The 13,310-nt window shown below is 43.9% G+C and overlaps 1 protein-coding gene across 1 annotated transcript; it reads right to left on the bottom strand.

Annotated features, from left to right (window-relative positions):
• Nucleotides 1-8,991: 8,991 nt before the first annotated feature.
• On the bottom strand, nucleotides 8,992-9,879 carry LOC123186313 (putative glycine-rich cell wall structural protein 1). Its single transcript, XM_044598095.1, has one exon. It carries the CDS (start codon nucleotides 9,719-9,721, stop codon nucleotides 9,263-9,265), a length of 459 nt encoding a protein of 152 aa, XP_044454030.1. The 5' UTR covers nucleotides 9,722-9,879; the 3' UTR covers nucleotides 8,992-9,262.
• Nucleotides 9,880-13,310: the final 3,431 nt, after the last annotated feature.

Genomic DNA, 13,310 nt, shown 5'->3' with positions numbered 1-13,310 from the left:
TGACAAAACCTTCCGGTTGTATCACATACAACCTTTCCTCAAGAAAATCGTCGAGGAAACAATGTTTTGACATCCTATCTGCAAGATTTCATAAATAATGCAATAATCGCTAATATAATTCCAACAGACTCTTAGCATCGCTACGAGTGAGGAAGTCTCACCGTAGTCAACTCCTTGAACTTGTCAGAAACTTCTTAATGACAAGTCGAGCTTTCTTAATGGTGATACTTACCATCATTGTCCGTCTTCCTTTTAAAATCCATCTGCACCCAACAGCCTTACGACCATCGAGCTGTTCTACCAAAGTCTACACTTTGTTTTCATACATGGATCCTCTCTCGGATTTTATGGCCTCAAGCCATTTATCGGAATCTGGGCCCACCATCGCTTCTCCATAGCTCGTAGGTTCATTGTTGTCTAGCAACATGACTTCCAAGACATGATTACGTACCACTCTGAAGTAGTACGCATCCTTGTCATCCTACGAGGTTTGGTAGTGACTTGATCTGAAGTCTCATGATCAATATCATAAGCTTCCACTTCAATTGGTGTAGGTGCCACAGGAACAACTCTTTGTGCCCTGCTATACACTAGTTGAAGTGACGGTTCAATAACCTCATCAAGTCTCCACCATCCTCCCACTCAATTCTTTTGAGAGAAACTTTTCCTCGAGAAAGGACCCGATTCTAGAAACAATCCCTTATTGCTCTCGAATCTGAGACAGGAGGTATACCCAACTGTTTTGGGTGTCCTATGAAGATGTATTTATCCGCTTTGGGTTCGAGCTTAACGGCCTGAAACTTTTTCACATAAGCGTCGTAGCCCCAAACTTTTAAGAAATGACAGCTTAGGTTTCTCTAAACCATAGTTCATACGGTGTCATCTCATCGGAATTACGTGGTGCCCTATTTAAAGTGAATGTGGTTGTCTCTAATGCCTAACCCATAAACTATCGTGGTAATTCTATAAGAGACATCATGGTATGCATCATATCCAATAGGGTGCAGTTATGATGTTCGGACACACCATCACACTATGGTGTTCCAGGCTGTATTAGTTGTGAAACAATTTCCACAATGTCTTAATTCTGTGCCAAACTCGTAATTCAGATATTCATCTCTATGATCATATCATAGATCTTTTATCCTCTTGTCACGACGATCTTTCAACTTCACACTGAAATTACTTGAACCTTTCAATAATTCAGACTCGTGATTCATCAAGTAAATATACTCAACATCTACTCAAATCATCTGTGAAGTAAGAACATAACGATATCCACTATACGCCTCAGCACTCATTGGACTGCACACATCAAAATGTATTACTTCCAACAAGTTGCTTTCTAGTTCCATTTTACTGAAAACGAGGCTTTCAGTCATCTTGCCCATGTCGTATGATTTGCATGTCTCAAGTGATTCAAAATCAAGTGAGTCCAAACGGTCCATCAGCATGGAGTTTCTTCATGCATATACACCAATAGACATGGTTCGCATGTCTCAAACCTTTCAAAAACGAGTGAGCCCAAAGATCCATCAACATGGAGCTTCTTCATGCGTTTTATACCGATATGACTTACGTGGCAGTGCCACAAGTAGGTGGTACTATCATTACTATCTTTTGGCATGAACATGTGTATCACTACGATCGAGATTCAATGAACCATTCATTTTAGGTGCAAGACCATTGAAGGTATTATTCAAATAAACAGAGTAACCATTATTCTCCTTAAATGAATAACCGTATTGCGATAGACATAATCCAATCATGTCTATGCTCAACGCAAACACCAATCTCGATGGTAGAGGGAGTGTGCAATGCTTGATCATATCAACATTGGAAACACTTCCAACACATATCGTAAGCTCACCTTTAGCTAGTCTCTGTTTATTCCATAGCTTTTATTTCGAGTTACTAACACTTAGCAACCGAACCGGTATCTAATACCCTGGTGCTACTAGGAGTACTAGTAAAGTACACATTAACATAATGTATATCCAAAATACTTCTATCGATAGCCTTCTCATCTACCAAGTATCTAGGGTAATTCTGCTCTAGTGGATGTTCCCCTTGTTACAGAAGCACTCAGTCTCGGGTTTGGGTTCAACCTTGGGTTTCTTCACTAGAGCAGCAGCTGATTTGCCGTTTCATGAAGTATCCCTTCTTGCCCTTGCCCTTCTTGAAACTAGTGGTTTCACCAACCATCAACAATTGATGCTCCTTCTTGATCTCTACTTTTGTGGTGTCAAACATCGCGAATATCTCAAGGATCATCATATATGTCCCTGATATATTATAGTTCATCACGAAGCTCTAGCAGCTTGGTGGTAATGACTTCGGAGAAACATCACTATCTCATCTGGAAGATTAACTCCCACTCGATTCAAATGATTGTTGTACTTAGACAATCTGAGCACAAGTTCAACAATTGAGCTTTTCTCCCTTAGTTTGCAGGCTAAGAAAATCGTCGGAGGTCTTATACCTCTTGACGTGGGCACGAGCCTGAAATCCCAATTTCAGTCCTTGGAACATCTCATATGTTCTGCGATGTTTCGAAAACGTCTTTGGTGCCTCAATTCTAAACCATTTAGCATTACGCACTGAACTCTCATGTAGTCATCAAAACGTGTATGTCAGATGTTCGCAACATCCACAGACGGCGTTCGAGGTTCAGCACACTGAGCGGTGCATGAAGGACATAAGCCTTCTATGAAGCAATGAGGACAATCCTCAGTTTACGGACCTAGTCCGCATAATTTCTACTATCAACTTTCAACTAAATTTTCTCTAGGAACATAACTAAACAGTAGAACTGAAGCGCGAGCTACGACATAATTGTGAAGACCTTTTGACTATGTTCAGGATAATTAAGTTCATCTTATGAACTCCCACTCAGATAGACATCCCTCTAGTCATCTAAGTGATTACATGATCCGAGTCAAGTAGGCCGTGTCCGATCATCACGTGAGACGGACTAGTCAACGTCGGTGAACATCTTCATGTTGATCGTATCTTCTATACGACTCATGCTCGACCTTTCGGTCTTCTGTGTTCTGAGGCCATGTCTGTACATGCTAGGCTCGTCAAGTCAACCTAAGTGTTTCACGTGTGTAAATCTGTCTTACACCCGTTGTATGTGAACGTTGGAATCTATCACATCCGATCATCATGTGGTGCTTAGAAACGAACGAACTGTCGCAACAGTGCACAGTTAGGGGGAACACTTTCTTGAAATTATTATGAGGGATCATCTTATTTACTACTGTCGATCTAAGCAAACAAGATGCATAAACATGATAAACATCACATGCAATCAAATAGTGACATGATATGGCCAATATCATATTGCTCCTTTTGATCTCCATCTTCGGGGCTCCATGATCATCATCGTCACCGGCATGACACCATTATCTCCATCATCATGATCTCCATCATCGTGTCTTCATGAAGTTGTCACGTCATCTATTACTTCTACTACTATAGCTAACGGTTAGCAATAAAGTAAAGTAATTACATGACGTTTATGTTGACACGCAGGTCATAAATAAATTAAGACAACTCCTATGGCTCCTGCCGGTTGTGATACTCGTCGACATGCAAGTCGTGATTCCTATTACAAGAACATGATCAATCTCATACATCACATATATCATTCATCACATCCTTTTGGCCATATCACATCACATAGCATACCCTGCAAAAACAAGTTAGACGTCCTCTAATTGTTGTTTGCATGTTTTATGTGGCTGCTAAGGGTTTCTAGCAAGAACGTTTCTTACCTACGCAAAAACCACAACGTGATATGCCAATTGCTATTTACCCTTCATAAGGACCCTTTTCATCAAATCCGATCCGACTAAAATGGCAGAGACAGACACCCGCTAGCCACCTTATGCAACTAGTGCATGTCAGTCGGTGGAACCAGTCTCACGTAAGAGTACGTGTAAGGTCGGTCCGGGCCGCTTCATCCCACAATGCCACCGAATCAAGATTGGACTAGTAGCGGTAAGCATATTGAACAAAATCAACGCCCACAACTACTTTGTGTTCTACTCGTGCATAGAAACTACGCATAGACCTAGCTCATGATGCCACTGTTGGGGAACGCAGCAATAATTCAAAATTTTCCTACGTGTCACCAAGATCAATCTATGGAGTCATCTAGCAATGAGGGAGGAGTGGATCTACATACCCTTGTAGATCGCGCGCGGAAGCGTTCAAGAGAACGGGGTTGATGGAGTCGTACTCGTCGTGATCCAAATCACTGATGATCCTAGCGCCGAACGGACGGCACCTCCGCGTTCAACACACGTACGGAGCAGCGACGTCTCCTCCTTCTCGATCCAGCAAAGGGGAAGGAGAGGTTGATGGAGATCCAGCAGCACGACGGCATGGTGGAAGTAGCGGGATTCCAACAGGGCTTCGCCAAGCGCTGCGGGAGGAGGGAGATGTGTCATGGGAGGGAGAGGGAGGCGCCAGGGCTTCGGTAGGATTGCCCTCCCTTTTCCCCCACTATATATAGGGCCAAGGTAGAGGGGGAGGGCGCAGCCTTGCCCCTTCCTCCAAGGAAGGGTGCGGCCAAGGGGGGAGGAGTCCATCCTCCCCAAGGCACCTCGGAGGTGCCTTCCCCCTTAGGACTCTCCCCTCCTCTTGTCCCTTTGGCGCATGGGCCTCTAGGGGCTGGTGCCCTTGGCCCATATAGGCGAAGGCACATCCCTACAGCCCATGTGGCCCCCCGGGGCAGGTGGCCCCACCCAATGGACCCCCGGGACCCTTCCGGTGGTCCTGGTACAATACCGGTGACCCCGAAACTTGTCCCGATAGCCGAAATAGCACTTCCTATATATAATTCTTTACCTCCGGACCATTCCGGAACTCCTCGTGACGTCCGGGATCTCATCCGGGACTCCGAACAACTTTCGGGTTACCGCATACTAATATCTCTGTAACCCTAGCGTCACCGAACCTTAAGTGTGTAGACCCTACGGGTTCGGGAACCATGCAGACATGACCGAGATGACTCTCCGATCAATAACCAACAGCGGGATCTGGATACCCATGTTGGCTCCCACATGTTCCACGATGATCTCATCGGATGAACCACGATGTCAAGGACTTAATCAATCCCGTATACAATTCCCTTTGTCTATCGGTACAATACTTGCCCGAGATTCGATCGTCGGTATCCCGATACCTTGTTCAATCTCGTTACCGGCAACTGTCTTTACTCGTTCCGTAACACATCATCCCGTGATCAACTCCTTGATCACATTGTGCACATTATGATGATGTCCTACCGAGTGGGCCTAGAGATACCTCTCCGTCACACAGAGTGACAAATCCCAGTCTCGATTCGTGCCAACCCAACAGACACTTTCGAAGATACCCGTAGTGCACCTTTATAGTCACCCAGTTACGTTGTGACGTTTGGCACACCCAAAGCACTCCTACGGTATCCGGGAGTTGCACAATCTCATGGTCTAAGGAAATGATACTTGACATTAGAAAAGCTTTAGCATACGAACTACACGATCTAGTGCTATGCTTAGGATTGGGTCTTGTCCATCACATCATTCTCCTAATGATGTGATCCCGTTATCAACGACATCCAATGTCCATGGTCAGGAAACCGTAACCATCTATTGATCAACGAGCTAGTCAACTAGAGGCTTACTAGGGACATAGTGTTGTCTATGTATCCACACATGTATCTGAGTTTCCTATCAATACAATTCTAGCATGGATAATAAATGATTATCATGAACAAGGAAATATAATAATAATCAATTTATTATTGCCTCTAGGGCATATTTCCAACATTAATTTGATTGACAACTAGCAAAACAATTGGGCTAATTTGATGATTAATTCGTGTTGATTGTACACTTTCAACTCAAGTTACATTGCAATATATGCCTGTTTGTTCGTGCTTCACCCATCCTGAATTTTAAGATGCTTTGTTCATACATCTTATGGTCTTCTGGCTGTTCATTAGCTAATTTGATCAGTGTTAAATGTGAAATCTGGATTACAGAGTCTTCAGCTACATAGTTTGATGGGGGAACTTCATAGTTTTAGTTTAATTGAAAGCTAAAACTACTCTCCTTTGATAAAATCATCCGAAATGACATGCCCTACTAGTAGCGGTACTAACACGAGGAACCAATAGAAGGGTCAGACCTGGAAGTCCTGACATCAAGACGCTGACTACTCCCAAGAAACTACAGAACATCCAGTTTTTTTCCATACGTACTCTACCTCCAGATTTTACAGCAAAGCATCGAAAAGATAACCAAAGCATGCATGTTTTCTGACACCTGAGCCAACGAGGAGCTGGCACAGCCAGATAATCCTTTGCTACAGATCACCAAAGGCTGAGCTTCAAAAGCCAAACGCTAGCCAGACAATAAGAAATCTACATCATTCAGCTGCGCTTGAGGACGAATGGAGGAAAACCAGAGAATGGTTTAAAGTTCATGGCCATCAGGAAATGTCTCTTACAAGAGACACTTACATCATCAGGGAAACCGCAGCCTCTACTCTCTCAACGCAAACTCTCTTACAACAGACACTTACATCGTCAACATCCCTATACTCTATATACTCAGTGTTAGTGTTGTTCATGTTGGAAATGTGAGGTCTGGCCATCAGGGAAATGTCTCTTGGAACCAGTAGAACTCTCAAGTATAGCAGCGGCGAAATAACAGGGCGAATGTTGAGGGGACAGGTGATCGTCGGCTCCCTTATCCTTGTCCGCAGACGAATTCAGACCTGTCCGAGCAAATATTGTGTCCATTCAAAGAGTCGGCGTCCGAGATGCCCTAAATTACCTACTGTTAGTGTCCGTCCGGCGGTGATTACGCAGAAAAAAATCAGATTACGGACTGTGGATATTTTAGAGTACATATTTTCTCGTGTGATCAAGTAAGCACTCTAAAATATCCACAGCCCGTAATCTCGATGTGAAAATAATCATCGATAAAATGACAACATCATCGGCACAATCATAAGTAAGGACTGGCACAACTACTATAATTTTCAACAACAGACTTGCACTTGATGTTCTCATTGCATTCCTCCTCGGTTGAAACCAGGATCATATTTCTCCACAGCTTTTGCAACGGTGTTGCAGAGAGACCGATGCATCTGAAATTGACGTCAAAATAGTAAGGGGGTATACTGCATTGGCAATATAATCCCACACCAGACCATCATGACCCATTATCCTATCTCGAAGAAACAACTAAACCAACTCGACTTCATAATCTTCTTTTTCCTCCTCCTCCGACGAATCGTCAAAGATCATCCCCCGCAACCTTTTCATCTAGACATAGGAGAGTTTTAATGATACTACATTTTAAGACATTTCTTTGATGAAAAACAGGAGAAAAACCTCCATCCACAATATGGATGCTTTTACTATGGGCTTGGCCTTCTTTGCTAGTAGCTCCTTTGACCCGTTCTTCTCATCTTTCACTTTTCTTACTTGTGTTGGCCGTCTTAGGGATTCAGTTGACTCACTTGGATCTTGTTGACTATCTTGGACTTTTGTTGACCTACCACATAGGCCTTGGTGGGACCCTCTAGTAGGTCTCTTTTACTATTATAAACTAAGAATACTTTGTAGTATTGTGGAAGGAAACCTTTGTTGTGCTCCGAAAAGGCCACAAAACAAGTAATAGATTCATTTTCTTACACTTGATGGAAATATACAAGAACACATAGGAGTCTAACATTGACATGTCTTCTTCTGGGATCTTTCTGTAATTGAAAATTTGGTTCTATTACCTCAAAGCACCTATGTTTGAATTATGAAAAGGAAAAGGGTTTAGTTTGGTTATCTTTGACATGAATATATATTGAGAATATATCGCATCAACTTCTTTCCCTTCCCCGACTAGGGCGAACTCGTCCCCTCGAGGCTCCACCAATGAGCTAGTAGATTTGCCTCCCATCTGCATGTCGCTCCGACAGCAGATGATGGGGCAGGAGAATCCCGATGCCTTTGGTTCCAACTAGTAGTTTAGGTTATATATATTTTTTATCCTTGCAGGGGCGACATTCCGGCAGATGGTGCCGCTTCTTCTCCGAGGTGGTCTTCTGAGCTGCAATCCTCTTCAACTTTGTCTGCCAAGACGGAGTCAAAGGAGTTATGTCGTAGATTCCCAACGTCTCCTTGGGGTAGTGATATTAGAGTTTCGATCTGTTGGAGAATGCTTTGGCTCTATTCAATGATTCAACGATGATGATTACGGCTCCAGGACGCGGTCCTTGGGGGCACGTGCATGAAGTCTTCCCGGTAGCCATCGACAAGGCCAGACCGACTCCGGCTGTAGAGGTCGTTCGTTGTTTATGGACCTCGATGTAATTTTTATTATCCTTGGGAATGTTTTATTTTGCCAGTGAGCTTTTTATAATAGACGTGGGTTCTTTGGTAAAAAAGAAGCCGTCTAGCTATAGTTGGATGCATGCATTTCCTTATATTGAAATATCTAACTGGTTATGTTGGTAAAACTTCTAAAAATTCTTCAACAAGACATACATACACAATTTGTCCACACTGGGCTCAGATGGTCATATATCCATAATGTTTCTTGTGCCATCGTCAACTTCCTAGAAGTCCAGAACCCCCGGCTCAAAAAAAAAGGTCCAGAACTGTATGGTCATGTAATCGCTATTGTTCTTTTGTTTTTTTCACTGCACAAGGTCTCATTTGCCCTCACCTTTAATCTCCCCGTTGGTCCATTGCCTATCCCAGAACGTCACCTTTTGTTTTTCCAATGTATAGGACGTCGCTGTCTCGTAGAGCCGAAATGGAGCCCGGGCTATACATAGCGCTGGGTTCCTACTCGTGCCACGAACAAGCTTTCTTAGTTGCAAAGCAAAGACAGATCAAATAGGCATACTTTTCTTGTGTGGCCCTATGATTTTACAGATTTAAAAAGAATGCACGAGTGGGTGAAGTATTTCCAACTCAAAGATATCTTCTCCTGCAACCAAACCAGCATTTTCATATCCATGTATGTGTCGATCATCAGTTGTTACATGGAAAAGAACGGCATCCATGCACGCCCCAAATCATATGCTGCTTTCACAATATACTCATCACGTAGTAATCGAACAAGCGGGCGTAGAGATATGCCGATCGTCACACGCGATACTGTATAGTGTAGTAAGTAGTATATCTACAATTATCAAAGCCCCAACTGTCTAACCACTACGTACGCACACCAACGCAAGCCATGAAACACGTACGACCAGGTCAACCGCCGCAGCCACCACCGCATCCGCCACCGCAGCCACCACCGCACCCGCCGCCTCCTCCGCACCCGGAGCTGAGCGCCGAGCCGACGATGACGCCGGTGGCCAGGCCAGCGCCAGCACCGAGGGCGAGCCCCGCGCCACCGCCCATGCGCCCCTGCTTCCTCCCAGCGTCGGCGGGCGGCGGTGGGTACGCGTAGCCCGGGGCCGGCTGCTGCGCCGGGTAACCGTACGCGCCCGCGGGTGGCGGCGGCGGATACCCCTGGCCGTAGTAGTAGACGTTGTTCTTGTCTTGCCGGCGCGGCTTCTTGGCCCCCTTGGCGCAGCCGAAGGCCGCCACGGCCGCCACCGCCACCGTCGCGACGACCGCGAAGGCCACGAGCGCCGCGGGGCTTCCCAGCCCCAGGTCGCGGGCGAACGCTCCCGCGTGCTGCGCGGCCAGAGGCCCCAGCCTCACCATGATTGCTTCGTCTGGAGGAAGAAGAGGACGACGGAGGGCGTGAGAGCGATTGATTAGGCGGGCGGTACTATGTATTTATAGCAGAACTACGGGTGCAACCGACCAAGGACCAAGGAATTTTCCTCCCGGATCTCTCTCTCTCTCTCTCTCTCTCTCTCTCTCTCTCTCTCTCTCTCTCTCTCTCGCAGTCAATTCACAAGGAAGAACCAGAGGGGAACTCGCACGGACCGTGCCCTGCATCTGTGCACATTTATACACGTCCAGTTGCTTCGGGGGCAAGGGAATCCGGAACTTCGCCTTAGCCATATGTTGAGTACATACAAGAGGCCCCTATCCAATCATCTGCGGGGACAGGAGAGGTAATTTTCTGCTACGATGCGACCGTCATGGACGTAACACTGTAAACACACTACACGATGCCATAAGCTGCCACGTCTACCCTTTTTCCTCCCTTGAACCTTAGCAGTGCCGTACGATGCCGACTCGGGCTCTACCACGCACCCTGTAGAATTTTTTAGGTACCGTGTTTTCTCCCTAGAGATTGGATCGGTTGGAGAGTTGTGGTGTTCTTCGCCTCAGTGAACATACGCGGCTTCCATGATGACTTGCCAAAAGCGACGCACACGGCAAGGTGCATATTTTTGGCGTTTGGCACGAGGTGCCCACAGGCCACAATTATATCGATCGGTCCCTAAATTCGTGTTACATTGAACCGAAACGCCTACTTGCTTGCATAGGATGCCAACAACTTTGCGCAGAGGACAACTGAACAGTTTAGCCGAGATGGGCAAAGAGATAACACTATTAGGAAAAAGCTTATTAGTGGCGCATCTGTTTTGGCACGCCACTAGTAACATATATTAATGACGCGTCATTAGTATACCATACTATAGTGACGCACGAGGCAGTGCGCCATTAGTAAGTCACACGGTGCGCCATAAGTATGCCTCCCAGGGGGCCATATTTACCTTGTGCTCTGGGTTACTAATGGCGCACTAACAGATAATGCGCCACTAGTATTTTTTTATAGCAGTGCGCCACTAATATGATGTTTGGTGCGCCACTAGTATGAATATTAGAATTTTTTTATTTTCTGATATTTGCACAGGTTACAACATATATTACTGCACAGAATATAGACAGCACACCATATAAACAGCAGATTCATCAAATATAATAGAAGATTAGGGCTCCTTTGATTCAAAGGAATTCTATAGGATTTCTGGAGGATTGAAATCCTTAAGAATTTTTCCTATGTTGGTTCTTTGATTCATAGGATTGGATCCCATAGGAATTTTTCCTATGAAATCTTTTGTACTACATTTCATAGGAAATCTAACATCCACTCCAACCTCTTTTTACAATTCCTTTGCTTTTCCTGTGCCATCAAACACTCCATGCTAATCCTGTAGGATTCATGTGTGCATGCCACTCCAACCCTATACTTTTCCTATTCCTACGATTTGAAAATCCTGCGAATCAAAGAGGGCCTTAGTCTCCGAATACAATTCATCATATTAGTCTCCAAATTCAAAAGACCGAACAAAGTTAGAACATTACAAGTCTCGAGACCGCGAGTAGCGAGTTTGTCGAAAGTAATACTGCATTCGGAGATAATTGAGAGATGTGTCCTCTCTTATCTCCGTGCTACTGCTACTGCTATGCGTAAACATGACTTAGATTGAACTGAGGCAACATGTGGTGCATGTCGAAAGTAATACTAATCCTAACTTGATCAAGTTTAGATTGTACTACTTTTGACATGCACCACATGCATGTTGCCTTCACTTCAATCCAATCCATGTTCATTTCACCCACAGATATATAATAACTCTTCATGCTCGCATCATGGATATCATCATAATAACAAGTCCTACTAATCATCATCATACAACTTCTACTCGTTATTCATAACAAGTCATATGATCATCATCCTCATAGTCATCGAACCAACCCTACTTAATTGTTCTTAGCACATGATCATCAGTATTAGGTAGGACCTAAATACCCTCTTTAAGGTAAAATAGCATAAAACAAAATAGACCCTGAGTCTCCATTATGGAGAATGGAGATCATCCTATCTCCAATTCTTGCGCTTCGCTTCTTTTTGCTTCCAAGAACCTCCTTACGACTGTCCATACATTTTTTCCATCCTTTGATTTGCATGTCTCCACTTCTTTTAGAAATCTGGTATGGACAGTTGAGATTCGTAGGATGACCTGGTTGTATGTTCAAAACATTAAGGCTAACTTTCTGATACATCAAATGAGGCACACAATTCTTTGGGATTATCTGTTGAAAAACATAGTAATAACTTCATAGTTAGCAATGATGTACTAGTTTTAGAAGTATGCAAAAGATGCACGGATGTCGTAATAGTAAAAAAATCTTATCAGGGTATCTCCATGGTAGTTACCGTAGTTCAACACATGCACTAGTGGCACGTATTGATCATAATGTTGAGGAGTTTGATTGTAGATATTGTAATTCTCAATGTCAGTACAAAATCTGACCAGATGATTTTTCACCTTGTAAGTTAATTTGGAGCCATCGGTGTAGTGGGTTTTGTCTACCATCTCCCGCACATTCTTTGAAGAATCAAAATAAGTTGTCAATGGAAATAAGTTGTCAACTATTTTGAACTGAACAATATAAATTAGTTAATAATTAACTATGTTTGAGAAACTCACATAGCGGTAGAACTGGAGGCGTATCAACAAGGACCCAAATGTCCATATTGTCTTGGTCGATGTCAGGATCACCAAGATCCATGGTGATAAGCATACCCTCGTCAAAACCATACATCTTGCAAAATGCTTCCCAATTTTTGCAACCAAAATGGGTTACGCTCCCAGAATCATACAGATTTACTTCAAAATCCACATCATAATGAGTCCTTAGGTGAATTTTTTTTGTTTCGTAATAACTTTCATGGTCTTCAAAATCCATCCTTCCAAGGCATAGTGTCTTGCATGGCATAGGATAAGCTATACTCGAATTATGAAAGATGAAAATTACACGTTGAAATAGTTGAAGTCATGCTTAATTATGAAAAAAAACACTTGTCGTCATTGTGTACCATTTCAATTTCGAAGGTCTCCTCGAGCTTAATGCTGAAGCGTCGATCATCATCCAAGTGAGGCCTGTCGCACAAACCTCGATCGTCGTGGCACCAGTCGCACTCCCCCGGGAGACTTTCGTCGTCCGATGACGACATTTCCTACGTTCATAATTCAAAACTACATCATCTCTTGACATTAATAATAACTATGAGTTGATATCACACTTCTATATATATAACACAAGAGGCAGTTGATCCTACTTAATTAAGTACTAAGATACCCAGGCCCATGCATTAGTCGCAAGTACCCCATATGTCCTATTTTTAGCAAAGTCATGCTAAAATTCACGGAAAATTTTAGCATGACCTTTGTTGAAAATAGGACATATGGAGTACCCGAATTTGCCAGAACGGAAGTTAATCGACATTCCGGCAAACTCAAGGGCCTCTCGGGGTACCTACAAAATCATTATCCCACCCCCGCCCCGCTGCAACCCCACAACACCCCGCAATATCATCATGACACGA

The sequence above is a fragment of the Triticum aestivum genome, chromosome 2A, assembly GCF_018294505.1.
Source record: "Triticum aestivum cultivar Chinese Spring chromosome 2A, IWGSC CS RefSeq v2.1, whole genome shotgun sequence".
In the NCBI taxonomy this organism is placed as follows: domain Eukaryota; kingdom Viridiplantae; phylum Streptophyta; class Magnoliopsida; order Poales; family Poaceae; genus Triticum; species Triticum aestivum.
This window is presented reverse-complemented; position numbering and strand designations above follow the sequence as displayed.

Excerpts from the sequence above, each read along its gene's own strand:
- LOC123186313 (XM_044598095.1), bottom strand. The coding sequence starts at position 9,721 with ATGGTGAGGCTGGGGCCTCTGGCCGCGCAGCACGCGGGAGCGTTCGCC.